The sequence below is a fragment of the Aphelocoma coerulescens genome, chromosome 24 (genome assembly GCF_041296385.1).
Source record: "Aphelocoma coerulescens isolate FSJ_1873_10779 chromosome 24, UR_Acoe_1.0, whole genome shotgun sequence".
NCBI lineage: Eukaryota > Metazoa > Chordata > Aves > Passeriformes > Corvidae > Aphelocoma > Aphelocoma coerulescens.
In genome coordinates, this window is record NC_091037.1 from 3,948,621 (window position 1) to 3,962,494 (window position 13,874).

At 52.2% G+C, this 13,874-nt stretch overlaps 2 protein-coding genes across 5 annotated transcripts; one reads left to right on the plus strand and one right to left on the minus strand.

Moving 5' to 3' along the window:
* ACAD8 (acyl-CoA dehydrogenase family member 8) lies at positions 1-7,957 on the minus strand. Of its 2 annotated transcripts, XM_068994833.1 has the most exons (12): positions 7,859-7,920; positions 6,339-6,483; positions 6,042-6,142; positions 5,517-5,686; positions 4,743-4,852; positions 4,432-4,508; positions 4,027-4,164; positions 3,240-3,375; positions 3,041-3,138; positions 2,674-2,826; positions 1,641-1,743; positions 1-845 (listed from the first exon to the last, which is right to left on the minus strand). In XM_068994833.1, exons 2-12 carry the CDS (start codon positions 6,394-6,396, stop codon positions 793-795), a joined length of 1,197 nt encoding a protein of 398 aa, XP_068850934.1. In that variant the 5' UTR covers positions 6,397-6,483; positions 7,859-7,920; the 3' UTR covers positions 1-792. The 2 variants fall into 2 exon arrangements, with proteins under 2 accessions (XP_068850934.1, XP_068850933.1); XM_068994832.1 differs by lacking the exon at positions 6,339-6,483 and having other exon boundaries at positions 7,859-7,957.
* A 57-nt stretch (positions 7,958-8,014) lies between these two features.
* Positions 8,015-13,304, plus strand: THYN1 (thymocyte nuclear protein 1). Of its 3 annotated transcripts, none has more exons than XM_068994864.1 (8): positions 8,015-8,159; positions 8,971-9,054; positions 10,009-10,235; positions 10,696-10,764; positions 11,425-11,517; positions 12,108-12,203; positions 12,846-12,996; positions 13,096-13,304. In XM_068994864.1, the coding sequence occupies exons 2-8, from the start codon at positions 9,012-9,014 to the stop codon at positions 13,128-13,130; spliced, it is 714 nt and encodes a 237-aa protein (XP_068850965.1). In that variant the 5' UTR covers positions 8,015-8,159; positions 8,971-9,011; the 3' UTR covers positions 13,131-13,304. The 3 variants fall into 3 exon arrangements, with proteins under 3 accessions (XP_068850965.1, XP_068850966.1, XP_068850967.1); XM_068994865.1 differs by lacking the exon at positions 8,015-8,159 and adding an exon at positions 8,192-8,271; XM_068994866.1 differs by lacking the exon at positions 8,015-8,159 and having other exon boundaries at positions 8,952-9,054.
* The last annotated feature ends 570 nt before the right edge of the window (positions 13,305-13,874 follow it).

A 13,874-nucleotide genomic window follows, 5' to 3' on the forward strand; every position in this document is an offset into this window, starting at 1 on the left:
TAACATTTCCATCGTTGCTTTATTGATTCCAAACTCGAGAGGAAAAAATAGTTTATTTCACCAATATTTTTACTCACCTTAAATTGTTCACAGCAATGATTTCACTGATTGGAGGCCACAGAGTTCAATATTTCTGTACATAACCTTAGTTTTTCATCTGCAGTTTTGTGTTGCAAAGGCTTCTTTGAGATTAGGCACCAAGATGTGGTGGGAATACAGAGAACAAGCAGTGGTTGGGACATCAGGAAAAGTTTGCTGGGAAAAGAGGGAGTGTTTCTAGCTAAAGAAGAGGCATCCTGGGATACAAGCACTCTGCAGGTGGTTAGAGCCTGTGGTCACCTGTGGTCACCTGTCCCAGGGGTGCTGTCAGAACCCAGGTTTTTAAGCAGAGCAGTTAATTCCTTCAAAATCAAAGATTTCAGTGATCCCATGGGCTCAGGCCACATCTCTGCCCGAGGTTCCCGTTTCAGTCCTGACTCAGCAGACGTGAGCAGCAGCTCTAGTGTTTCTTTCTCCAAGGAGGACGTGTGGCAAGCAGGCCAGGAGCGGGATTTGGAGACAGAGGCTTGCATTCACAGCTGTGATTTAGGGCTGCACAATGCCAGCCTGGCGACAGCAGCTCTGCCAGGCACAGCATGCAGCTGTGCCATCCAGCTGTGCTCCCGCAGGATAAGGCAGGAAGGCTGTTTCCACTGGGGTATCCCCCTCTCCACTCCCAGGGAGAGAGTTGGCGAGCAGGGGAGGGAAACAGGCCGAGCTGTAACAGATGAAGGAATTTTAAGGCTCCTGGCTTCAGCCCTGTAGCAGATTCCTGGCCACAATCATCCTCATGACCTCGTTGGTACCTGCAGCAGGACGGGAGTGCAAAGGAAACACGGTTAACACACGGTCCAATATCTTCCCCCTCAAAATGCCAAGAGAATTCTTCCCTGATCTGCAGTTTATGGCACAGAGAAGCTCCTCCCACCAGCTGAGGTGGCATTCAGGAGGTGTTGGGCCAAAGCACAACTGCCTAGTGCCAGCACAATGCTTGGGAAAGCTGGTGCTGCTTTTTATTTGGGCATTGGGAGGATGCAGGACCAGGCATCAAGCAGAACTGGATTTATACCAACATCTGAGCTCTCTGCTTTACATTTAACACATATACAACACACACACAAGCTGCAAACCCACTCAGTATCGGAAAGAGCACATTCCCTTATCAGGTACCCTGGTTGTAGGTGAGGGGATTTCGAAGCAGGAAAAACAAAATGTTTAGGAGGCCAAACTGAGGTTATAAAAGGCCAGATACTGTTAGAGGCACGATGTCAAAGAGTGCAAGCAGACCAAAATCACAGGGGGGCAATTGTTAGGGAGAATCACCACATGACCAGGAGTAATGGAATGAAACTGGACAGAGGCACTGCTAACATGATAACTAAATATCTTCCTCTGCTGTAAGACTCTTAAAATAGCCAGTAACTGCTCCTACACACCCAGAGCTCCCAGCCAGGGGACTCACACACAGGACACCTCATGCTCACAGCAGAGCAGGGCTCTGAAACCCAAGAATCAGAGTCATGTGGGAAGGTGGGGGCCTCCAGGGGAGTTTCTCTCCCAACCCCACTGCTGACTTCACTTGTAATCAGGGTGTCTTTTACCTTCCAGGATCTGGTGGACTCTGATGTCTCGCACAAACTGCTGCACCGCGTAATCCTTCAAGTAGCCGTAGCCCCCGTGCATCTGCAGAGCCTGGTTGCAGATCTAAGAGGATAACACTGCTGTGAGGTGACTTGTGAAGGACACGTCAGTGCCAGTAGCTTGGCAAGGATCCAGGAACCTGGGCTCACTTTTTTACCCTGGTCACCTGATCTCATCTCTTAAAAGCGTGGTGTGACTCTCACAGTCCCCATCAGTGCTGCTCTCGGTGGTACCATGTTACCTGTTTCACATGAAGGGTGTGTTTACCTGAACAGCAATGCACAGAAATACCCAGGAACGGGTACAGAGATACCCAGGGATGGGTATTTTTAGGGAATAAGGCGATTTTTGCTGCATTTCTATGGTTTGTGGATGCAAACCCAAACCACCTGATTGCCACCTGGCCAGCAGGGTGCTGGTTTCCACGGAAACATGGCTCCATGTGTCCTAGCCCTCAGTTCGGGATAGAAAGCATAAGAACAGCAAAAATGCAGAGTGCTGAGCACATAAGACAGCTTCTAAATGACACTGGGCTAGGAAGTGTCAAGTGTTCTTTTTCTCCCTTCTTGCTTTCTCTGTACAGGGACATTTTGATAAGGTAACAAAGTAAGATATTTTTCAAAGTGATAAGGTATTTTTCAAAGTGATAAGATCATTTTCAAAGTGATAAGTTAATTTTTCAGCGGTCTAGGAAAGACCACTTGCTACCTAGGAACGATCACCCTGCAATATGCAAGTTACCCTTGGAAAAGAAAACTGCTCTGCTCCCTGTCCTGTCTCCCTTTTGGCTCCCTAGGAAGTGGTGTAGAAAGCACCATGGAAAGATTAATCCTGCAGCCTCCACGTCTTCTAAAACATCCTGTCCTCAAATCAGGCTTGCGGCTCTGGGCTTGGCTTTGGGTCGCTACAAACTTCTCCCTGACACCCTGGGCACTAAGGGGGAGGGTCTCCAAGCTTCCAATTAGGATCCCAAGTGGTGTTTGAGTGACCTACCCCGAAGCACTCGTCGGTGGCAAAGAGCTTGGCCATGGAGCAGAGCACGGCCGCGTCCTCCCGGCCGTCCTGCAGCGCCCGTGCCGCGTTGCGCACCATGAGCCGCGCTGCCACCAGCCGTGTGGCCATCTCTGCCAGCCTGAACTGCAGGTACTGCCAGAGCCAGAGCAAAGGTTGGGTCAGCACCCTCACAGGGGTCCGAGCCACAGCCCCAGCACCTTCAGGCAGGGCTCAGGCCCGACACGCTTCCTTACGGAGGAAGAGCGTGTTCCCGACTTCCCCAGGGAAGGCCCTGTGAAGTGAGGGATGGCCCTTCCAGGATGAGGAAGAGCTCAGCTCTGGAGGGCAGAGCTGCTGCAGGGGTTACCTGGTTGTTGGCGAGGGGTTCCCCAAACTGTTTGCGGACAGTGAGGTGCTCCTGAGCCAGGAGAACTGAGGCGTGAGCAGCTCCTAACGAACAAGAAGCTGGTGGGAGAAGCCAAGGACACAGAGTGCATGTCAAGTTAATTCAGACAGGCAACAAGAAGATCCTGCTCTCCTCCCTTGGCTCTCTTTGCCTTTCTCACCGATGTTTATCCTGCCTCCATTGAGCCCCTGCATGGCGATGCTGAATCCCTGCCCTTCAGCTCCCAGACGGTTTCCCACAGGAACAATGCAGTCCTCAAAGATCACAGCCCGAGTTGGCTGGGAATTCCAGCCTACCTGGGAAGAAACAGAGCTCCTTCCAGACTGCCTGAGGAGCAGCACAACTCCAGCTCAAACACAGAACCACCAGCCTGCACTCAACCCCTTGGTCTCACTGCCAAGCTGCCACAAAACACCCGTGGTCTGCATGGTTTGGCCTCAGTGTGGAAGCTGGAATGGGAATTTTTGAGAAGAGGTACAAATCCAGTGATCCTTGATGTTCCTGAGACTAAAACCCTTTGCTTACCACAGGGATGGGTATTGGGCAAATTTCACCAAAGCTGGACTTGGCTTGGTAAAACCCTGCCAGGCTGGGACTCCAGTCCCATCCATGAAGAGACACCTAATGCTTTGCACAGACAAACTCACTGGGACAAGAGGACACAGCCCCAAGCTGTGCAGAGGAGGCTCAGGTTGGACATCAGGAAGAATTTCTCCATGAAAAGGGTTGTCAGGCACTGGAAGGAGCTGCCCATGGAAGCTTGGAGTCGCCATCCCTGGAGGTGTCCAAGGAACACCTGGATGTGGCACTCTGGCTGACAAGGTAGGGATCGGTCACAGCTTGGACTCAATCTTGGCTGTCCTTCCAACCTTAACGGTTCTGTGGTTCTGTGATCTCTGTCCTGCGCTTCCCTCAAGCACACAGGAAGCACAAACCAAGTCTCTTACCTTCTTCTCCTTCTTGCCAAAGCTGAGCCCTGGCATTCCCTTCTCCAGCACGAGGCAGGAGATGCCCTTGGGGCCTGGGCCCCCTGTGCGACACATGACCACGTACACATCGGTGTCACCTCCCCCGCTGATGAAGGCCTGCAGGAGGGCACAACAAGAAAAGTGGGGCTTTGGGGTGGTTTCATAAACTAAGCCTGAGCCCACAGCAGCAGCTGGCAGGGTACAGAGATGGAGGGGCAAAGATCCCACAGCTGGGGGCATTTATGGACCCAGCTGGTGAAAGCTCTGCAGAGCACGTCCTGCCTTGGGAAAATGCACAGAGATGAGGAGACAGCAGGGAATGGGAAGGACAGTGAGACCCAGGCCCCGGTGTGCAGGCAGGCTTTAGCAGGAGCAAAGAGGTACCTTGGAGCCATTCAGGATGTAGGTGTCCCCTTTCCTCTGAGCTGAGGTCAGCAGGGAAGCTGCATCACTGCCACTCCCTGTTTGAGAGGTAAGGAAGCAGCCAGTAAAGCAGAAGGTCCAGAGCCTACAAATTCTCCCTGGGATCATACCCTGACACCTGGGTTTGTACCACGAGCATGTCAGCAATCATCATCTACCCCTCCCTAACTTCCCCAAATGAACATGGAAAGAAACTTTTCACCTCCAGCCCTGTGCAATGTTTGTGTCCAGTTAAAGAGAAAGGAGAACATGTCCTGGGTGAGGATGCTCACCTGGCTCAGTCAGGCAGTAAGAGGCCAATTTTTCCATGCTACAGAGCGATGGGCAGAACCTGCGCCGCTGCTCCTCGTTGCCAAAGGTGTCGATCATCCAAACACACATGCTGGGGTGGGAGAGAAGGAGCAGCATTCAGGATGTGAACAAAGGTTGCACAAGAACATCCCTGGCTGAACAGAGGAAAGCTCCACAGAGTTCAGCCACAAGCCCTGAGACCTGAAAATGAATTGTTCCACCTTCCATGCACCCTGACACGCTGCCTTGTGGAACAGCAGGCTCCTGTTTAAGAGCCTCAGTCTCCCCTCCATGCTCAGCCCTGCTCCCTCTCCAGAAAACTGCACCTGAAGAAGGAGGCAGCATCATTCCAGCTCTCTGTGCCAAGTGACCTGTCACTGGCCATGTCTGTACAAGCAGGACAGCCCCGGGATCAGGTGGTGCCTCTGGCTCTGTCGCAGCACAGCCGAGGCACAAAGGCTTTTTCCAGGCAGGTTACTACCTACGGACAGCTTAAGTGGCAGAGCAGGGAACAAAATCCAGAACTTCATCCCATCTCACATGCCACAAAGCTAAAATTACTTCTTGGTGGCATCTCAGTCCTTGTGGCCTATTTGTTTACTGCCATCCAGAGATCCTCACAGGGAGGTGTGTACTCGAGGTCACAATTTAAATATTTAAATAATAAGCAGCAGCGAGGGAGCTGCCTCCAGCTGGATTTAGAGCCCACAGAACAGCCAGGCTGACACCATCCACCCCTTCCCAGACACACTCACTTGTGGATGCTCATGTAAGCAGTGGTGCTGGCACATCCTGTTGACAGAGCTTCAAAGATTATGGAGGTGTCAAGTCGTGACAATCCAGAGCCACCAACATCTGGTTTCACATAGATCCCACCAAATCCTAGCTGGGCTGCCTTCCGCATCGTTTCCACAGGGAATATTTCCTGTTGGGGCAGGCAGAGATATCTCAATGAATATTCAGGGTCACTTCAATCTTTTTTGGTACCCTCTTTTGGACCCACCATCCTGTACAGTTTAAGTCAACTGGGTGGGTCAAAGAAGAGGTGGTACCTACACAGACACACTCCATCTTCAGGCGTGAATCCAAGATTCAGGTGATTGAATAACCTGGCTAGGAAAGCTTCAAGGCATTTCTGATAATTTACCCCCCCCAGCTACAGCAGCAGCTTCAATGACAATCCCCGGAGCTATTGCAGGAACCTCTCAGTGAGACCTATGGATCATAACATCCCAAGGGAGGAAAAAGGGAGCAGTTCAACCCTTCTTAGGCTGTCCTACCTTCTCATCCCACTCGGCCATGTAAGGAGCCATCTCCTTTGCAGCAAAGTCAAGGGCAACTTTTTGGAATTCCTTCTGATCCTCAGTGAGTCCAGTGGATGCTAGGAAAGGAGGAAGACACAAAGACACGTCTGTTGTGGGAAAGCAGCACAACCACTTCATCTATAGCCCAAACAACTTCAAGGTGCCCCTTAACTCACACAAACAGTTCAGGGTCTCTGCTGCAGACACCATTTCTCTGTTCCTTGGGAATATCATGAACTGTGCTGAGAGCAGGGGGCTTTGGGAGGGGCTTACTTGGGACAAAACAAATCCAAGATGCCAGGTGTCTCTGTCTGCTCCAAGCTAACTGCATGGGAAAGCTGGGACAGGGGAGCACAGTCCATGGCAGCTGTCACTCCATCGCACTAAGTCTGTGATGCAGAAATATGAGGGAACAGTCCTGGGATGCAAAGAATAAAGCAGCTCTTTGGAAACAGCATCTAAAGCTTTAGTTAGGTTCTGCATTTAAAACCTGTGCTTCGTTGACACACAGATCCAACACTGTTTTGTTAGTTCCTCTCCTGAAATTCATAGGGGTGCTGCTGCTTCAATTCTGAATGTTGTTACATTTAGGCATCAAAGTAATTCATCTGCACAGTGTTCTGGAACCAGAATGGTTTGGGTTGGAAGGGACCCTAAAGACCCTCTTGTTCCAACCCCCTGACACCTTCTGTGAGACCAAGCCCTGTCCAACCTGGCCTTGAACACCACCAGGGATGGGGCATCCACAACCTCTGGGCAACCTCTTTTAGTTTAAATCCATTCCCCCTTGCCCTATCAGTCTGCCCATTTAAAAAGCCGCTTTCCTTCTTTTTTATAATCCCCCTTCTTTGAGAGATATTCCTTGATTCACTGTCAAATCTGAAAAACCGTGAAAGTCTAACAAAAGCAAGGAAGGACCGGGTAGAGGGAAGGACCTTCTTGTGCGCTCTTTCCCACTGCTGAGCACGCTCTAGCAAAGGTAAGGGAGGGACAGGGAGAGAGTTCTGTCCCACAGCCGGGCACTGTCCCACAGCCGGGCACCCGCGGCGCCCTGAACGGGAGCAGCGACACGGGAGCAGCGACACGGGAGCAGCGACACGGGCAGCTGGGACACGGGCAGCAGGGACACGGGCAGCAGGGACACGGGAGCAGCGACACGGGAGCAGGGATACGGGAGCAGGGATACGGGAGCAGGGACACGGGCAGCAGGGACACGGGAGCAGCGACACGGGCAGCAGGGACAGGGGCAGCAGGGACACGGGAGCAGGGACACGGGCAGCAGGGACACGGGAGCAGGGATACGGGAGCAGGGACACGGGCAGCAGGGACACGGGAGCAGGGACACGGGAGCAGCGACACGGGAGCAGCGACACGGGAGCAGCGACACGGGAGCAGGGATACGGGAGCAGGGACACGGGCAGCAGGGACACGGGCAGCAGGGATACGGGAGCAGGGACACGGGCAGCAGGGACACGGGCAGCAGGGATACGGGAGCAGGGACACGGGCAGCAGGGACACGGGCAGCAGGGACAGGGGCAGCAGAGACACGGGCAGCAGCGACACGGGCAGCAGAGACACGGGCAGCAGAGACACGGGCAGCAGGGATACAGGAGCAGGGACAGGGGCAGCAGGGACACGGGAGCAGGGACACGGGCAGCAGGGACACGGGCAGCAGGGAACATCCCTCCGGGCGGGGACAGGAGCTCCGGGGCCACCGACCCGCTGTCCATGTCCCCCAGCCCGCCTTCCCCGGGCCGCGGGGGTTCCCCGCTCGGGGCCGGGCAGCTCCTTACGGTCGAGGCAGGACGCGATCCCTCGGCGCCCCAGCAGCAGCCGCACCGCCGCCCGCGGGGCCGCTCGCCACGCCATGGCCACGGCCGCGCGGGGCCGCTCCGCCTTCCGCTGCCCGGCTTCCGGCTGCCGGCGGGGCATGCTGGGAGTTGTAGTCCTGCCCCTGACACAGCCCGCCCGGGAAGGAGCGAGGGAGGGGAGCCGGCCCTTGCATAGCGGGGCACCGCTTCTCAGCGCCGCTTCCTCCTCCTCCTCCTGCCCGCCCGGCACCGCGAACAGGACAGGCGGCAGCGGCCCGAGCTGGTGAGCGGGAGCTCGGAGAGCTGGGAAGGAGGGAGGAAGGGGAAAGCTTGGCATAGAAGGTGGAAAAGTTGATGCCACCCGGCCTGGCAGGAGGCGGCCGGCTCGGAGCCGTGTGAGTGCTGCTGGCAGCGGGGGCAGGGGGTGGCTTCCCGCGGAACCACAGGGTCGGTAGGGCTGGAAGGGGCCTCTGGGGCTCAGCCGGTCCAGCCCCGTGCCGAGGTGCGGTGCCCGGAGCGAGAGCGCCGGGTGGGTTTGGAACTGCGGAGAGGGAGCGCTCCCGGAGGGGCTGCGGTGGGCACGGCCAGCAGCAGGCTGAGCCAGGGGGGCTGCGGAGAGGGAGCGCTCCCGGAGGGGCTGCGGTGGGCACGGCCAGCAGCAGGCTGAGCCAGGGGGGCTGCGGAGAGGGAGCGCTCCCGGAGGGGCTGCGGTGGGCACGGCCAGCAGCAGGCTGAGCCAGACGCCCGCGGCGAGGCTGGGCTGAGCTCCGGAGCCAAGCACGGCTCCCTTTCCCAAAGGCACTGTCCCTCTGGCACGGCAGAGGGCCGTGCTCAGCCCACGCCCCGTCGGGACCGTTCTGCGGCGGCCGCCCCGCCGTGCAGCAGGAATCCAGCCCCCGGTGTCCATCAGGGCTCCAGGGTGCGGCCCCCAAGCCCTGCCAGCATTCACACTGATAGAGGAAGTGGCTGAGCTCAAGGAAAGATTTACTTGCTCTGCGCTCGCCCTACAGCGCTTGCAAGCTGTCTGCCTCTGCTATCTCTACTTTTTTTAGCTGCCCGAACGAGCGGTAATTCCTCCTCCTCTCGTTCATCAGGTGCTTCTCAGTGAAGAGAAGATAACTCAGAGAGACCAGCGATGCCTTGGCCGAGCAGAAAGAGGGACAAAGAAGCAGTAGCAGGTCTGTGCTGACATCCTGACTAGTTTAGCATCTCTCGTTTGAGGTTCCAGGCTATAGTGAAACCACAGACAGCCGTATTAACCGTCTGTCTTTCTCAGCAAATGTCCCAGAGACAGCATTTCCTGTGCCAAATGGGCTGAGCACCCAAGCGTGACTGAGACAAGTCTGCTAGGTGTGTGAGAAGGACAGTGATGTATTCTCAGCACAAGGGGGTTAGGAAATGTAATTCAGGCCCATTTATGCAGAGCTTTCAGGTCCTGCACAGCAGAGTTGGTCAGTCAGAGTACACCCAGTGCAGTGCCAGGAAGCTGATGTGGTACCAGCTACAAAAAAAAGCAGCAAGAACATTGCACTGAAGGCACCATGATGTGGTGTTTAAAGTATAAGATGAAAAAATTGCACAGTTGGCTCATCTGTGCCACTCATCTGCTTGATCCACTCCAGCAAGTAACCATCTTGTTACCCTTTAATCACTTCTTAATAATTGGGGTTTTTTTTGTCTATGTTGTGAAGAAACAAAGGATGTGGATCCCTTCTGAACAGGTAGCTCAGTGGAGGTTAAGCTAAGATTTCCAGCTGCTGCAGGAATTGAAATAGCGTGGTTTGCTGCTGAATGTTCCTCTTACCAGATTCACCTAAATCTACTTTGTTGCCTGCAGCTTATTTCTCAGCAATTAATTAAAAAAATTCAACTACATTTCATGTGGGCAGACATGGTCTATCCCGAGGTTTTTTATTACTAGCTGGGACTATTAAACTACATTTGTGCACACACACAAAAATATCCTTATTTCAGATGCAAATTAGAAACACTCAGAATCATTGGTGCATAATGCTGCTACCTGAGCACCTGGGGTGCCCCAAACTCCTGCTGCAGTCAAATCTGTGAAACCAGCTTGGACAACTAAAAGTATTTTTTGAGACAAAATGTGTTTTATTTCAATGTCTTTTAAGATAAAGAAGAGTCTGATGCTAAAATTGCCAAAACCGAGGAGAAGGCTTCGGATAAGCAGGAAGAAGAGAAGTCTGCAAAACCTCCAGCTGGGAAATCCACATCAGGATGGAAGAACTGGAAGAAAAAAGCACCTGAGTCTGGTGGGGAGGAAAGCAAGATCACGTATTGTCACTGGCTGTTGAAATCAGAACCAGAGAGCAGGCTGGAGAAGGGGGTGGATGTGAAGGTAAGCACTGACACCCCCCTCACTGAGCAAAGGACACCAGCAGGGTCACTCCTGCCCAGCTTTAGTGCCCAGATGCTGAGGCACTAAAGCATCAGACAACTCAGATTGGTTTTTCTTCTCAAAACCCATTTGTCCTCCTGGAAACAGAAAAACAAAATGTTCTTGTCCAAGGTGACAACCTTGGGGTTTCATACGCAAACGAGACATAACACAAGAGGAAATCAGGTCCTCAGGATACTTGGCTGTTGATCACAGGAGCAGCATCTATTTCAGACTCTGTCTTTACACTGCTGCTTTGTAAAGGTTTCTCTGTAGGCCCCGTGGGAGATAAAAACTGTGTCGAGTTTGTGCTATAATTGAAGGAGCTGCTAGCAACAAATGCTTAGGCTCAATGCAGACAATGACACTGTAGAGATCAGAAACCTCCTGAATTAATCTTTATTTTCATTTCATTTGGCAGTTCAGCATTGATGACTTGAAAGCTCAGCCTAATCAGACAACCTGCTGGGATGGAGTAAGGAACTACCAGGTAGGAAGCACATGGGGTCACTGAAATAGCAGTAGGAAAAAGGTGGCTCTGCCCACAGCTTTTCCTTTGCCTGAAGCATTTCCTTTCAGGACGCTCTGCCTGTTCACACAGGTGCATTTTGGCAAGAATCTGAAGTCAACTGCTGCTTAGTGGCCTCTAGGTCAGAGGTGGATTCAGGCTGGGAAATATTCTGTCGAATCATCCAGTTTTTCTTTTGCTTAGACCAACCTTTGATACCTTACAGCAAGTCTGTCCTTACGCAAATACTCTGTCAGTGTACAGCTTTCTGTTCCAAAGGAATTCCACGTGTGCTTCCCCTGCTATGTATGATCCCTGTACTCCACAGGATTCCCTATCCCCCTATACATGATCTGCTCTGCTCTGCTCTCAGTTGTTTGCTGACAACTCTCCTGGGCAAGGGTGGCTGAGCTGTTGAATTCCCACACACTTTCTGACCAACAGGATCTTGTTCTTTAGCCTTGTTTTTACCCAATTTCATTCCAACACAAAAACATCTCTATGACAACTGTAGGAAACATTACCCGAGTAGTTCTGAAGCACATCTACCTCTCCCCTTGTTAGTTCCTGTTCTTGGCTGCTTATAATTACGCCCTGAGAACTTGATGGAAAGAGCTGAAAGTCTCTGTTTACCCCTGACAGGCAAGGAATTTCCTGAGGTCCATGAAACTTGGGCAGCAGGCTTTCTTCTACCACAGTAACTGCAAAGAGCCTGGCATTGTGGCCATTGTCAAGGTGAGTGCCTGTGTTTTGGGGAGAGGGGAGAAGTGATAATGAATGGGTTATCAAGCAGCTCATTACTTGTGTGTCAGAACTGAAGAGTGCAGGAGTTGTCCAGTGAGAGCAGGGAGCAAGCCCAGGACACCTCAGCTCAGCAGCACAGGGCTGACTCAGTCGTGTGTCCCCAGAGAGATGGAACCAAACTGTGCTGTTTTCCTGCTGACATTTCGGTGCACTCCCGGCCAAGCCAAGCGTTGTTCCACACTCTGATTCCAGTCTGACTCACTAGATTCTAGCCAGCAGAGCCCACAAGGCAGTAGAATGAACCCAGGGCACAGAGCAGCTTTTTCTTTAAGAGGAGAACTCATCACGAAGATTATCATCAGCTACCCCGTTTTCCTCTGTGTGTTCTTCCACACTGATCTCCAGCTTCAGCGCCTGTTCTGCACTGCTCTGACCCAGGAAAGGCAAAGGAAGCTGCTAGAATGGAGTTCAGGGAAAGCAAGGCTGATTTTTGCACCAGGATTATTCCTTGTCACATTTCATACCCTTTGCTGACAGGTGTTTTGAACTGATGGAAACTTTCTTCTCCCCTTGTGCTTCAGATCGTAAAGGAGGCGTACCCTGATCACACACAGTTTGATAAGAAGAATCTTTATTATGACTCCACCAGCAAAAAAGAGAACCCCAAATGGTCCATGGTAATGTACTGTATTAAATGCAGCTGTTCAAGCTCTGTGTGCAAGCCAAGAGAAGGGAGAAGGCTCTTTGCATCATATTGAAAATCTTAAGCTTCTGTCCTGGCCTAGCTGCCTTCTTCTCTCTCAAGAGAAAATCCAATCCTGACTGTTTTTTTCCCCTACCTTTTCCAGAAGGCTACCAAAATGGATCTCCCTAAATGTTCAAATCTTGGCTGCAGAGCTGGCCTCCCTTCCTTTTCAACTCTTGGTTGCAGAGCTGGCCTCCATGCATGGCAGAACCCTGAGTTAGGAAAACGAGCTAAGAACCACTGTCAGTGCCCAAAGAACGAAGCTGTGGTTTTGAGGCACATGAAATTGTAGGGAAGGGAGTGTTCATGGGCTGGCTACACCCCACATCTTAATTCTGTATTGTCTGTGACGTGAATGCAGCTTGCTGGTGCACAGTGCTGATTCCTGCCAACAAATCACCTGCCAGAAGTACTGGGAAGTTCTTTTAGCCTTGAGCAAGGCAAAGCTTCCAGGCTGTTAGTGCACATCAGTCGCTTGCTTCAGTTTTAAATCTTTATCCCTCAAAGATCTTACGGGCTGTCTGGAGGCTGTGTCCTTGTGTAACCTGCTCCTGTGCTGCCCTTCCCCTCCCAGGTGGATGTGCAGTTTGTGAGGATGACCAAGCGCTTCATCCCCCTCTCTGAGATCAAGGTTCACCACCTGGAACACAAAGCAAATGGGGGGCCCCTCAAGAACATGATGCTCTTTGCCAAGCAGCGCCTGTCCGTCCAACCCCTGACACAAGGTGAGACCCTCCCAGGACTCTTGATTCCCTCTGTCACACAGCCCTCAGTAGTCAGAGAAGCTGGAAGTTTCACTTATGGCTTTTTGTTCCTTACCACAGAGGAGTTTGATTTTGTCTTGAGCCTGGAAGAGTAAAAGCCACATGAAAGCAGCACAGCTGTGCTGATGCCTGCTCCTCCACCAGCACAACTTTCAAATTTACCTGCTCAGCCGTAGCACCATGAACCACGATCCACAGCCACACATCCCTTCCCCTGACAGTGTTATTTTTGCTTATTTTTTTCAATAAACAAAGCATTTTGAAATCAACTGCAGCTACTTGGGTTTTAATGGTGGGAAATCTGCAGTTTAGCTCTTGAAGGAAGAAACAGGTACATCCTCTTTGTTTAGTTTGGGGTCTAGTGCAGCTCCCTGTACTGCAGAGGGACATTTTTCTGCAGGAAGGAATCCCTAAGTTGTCTAGAACGAGAAAATTTAGAATCATAAAATAGCCTGGGTTGGAAGGGACCTTAAAATCATCTTGTTCCAACCCCTGCCAGGGGCAGGGACACCTTCCACTATCCCAGGTTGCTCCAAGCTCTGTCCAACCTGGCCTTGGACACTTCCAGGGATGGGGCAGCCACAGCCATGCCAGGACCTCACCACTCTCAGGGAAGAATTTCTCCCCACTCTCCCATCTAAACTATTCTCTGTCAGTTTGAAGCTGTTCCCCCTTGTCCTGTCTCTGCATGGCCTTGTAAACAAGTCTCTCTGGAGATGGATACACAAAGCTGATCACAGTGAACTTCCTGCAGGTACAAAAGTTCCTGCCTTATTTCAGTTCTGTCATCAGGGAAATGAAAGAAAATAAAGCCAGCCTGCTCGTTTTTAAGCTGCATG

Coding starts and splice junctions, on each gene's coding strand:
- ACAD8 (XM_068994832.1), bottom strand. CDS start 7,934: ATGGCGTGGCGAGCGGCCCCGCGGGCGGCGGTGCGGCTGCTGCTGGGG. Junction 3,376..4,026: donor TTGGCAAGAAGGAGAAGAAG/GTAAGAGACTTG, acceptor GTTTCTTCCCAG/GTAGGCTGGAATTCCCAGCC. Junction 846..1,640: donor AGTCCACCAGATCCTGGAAG/GTAAAAGACACC, acceptor GTCCTGCTGCAG/GTACCAACGAGGTCATGAGG.
- THYN1 (XM_068994864.1), top strand. CDS start 9,012: ATGCCTTGGCCGAGCAGAAAGAGGGACAAAGAAGCAGTAGCAG. Junction 12,204..12,845: donor AGAACCCCAAATGGTCCATG/GTAATGTACTGT, acceptor TTCCCCTCCCAG/GTGGATGTGCAGTTTGTGAG. Junction 12,997..13,095: donor CGTCCAACCCCTGACACAAG/GTGAGACCCTCC, acceptor TCCTTACCACAG/AGGAGTTTGATTTTGTCTTG.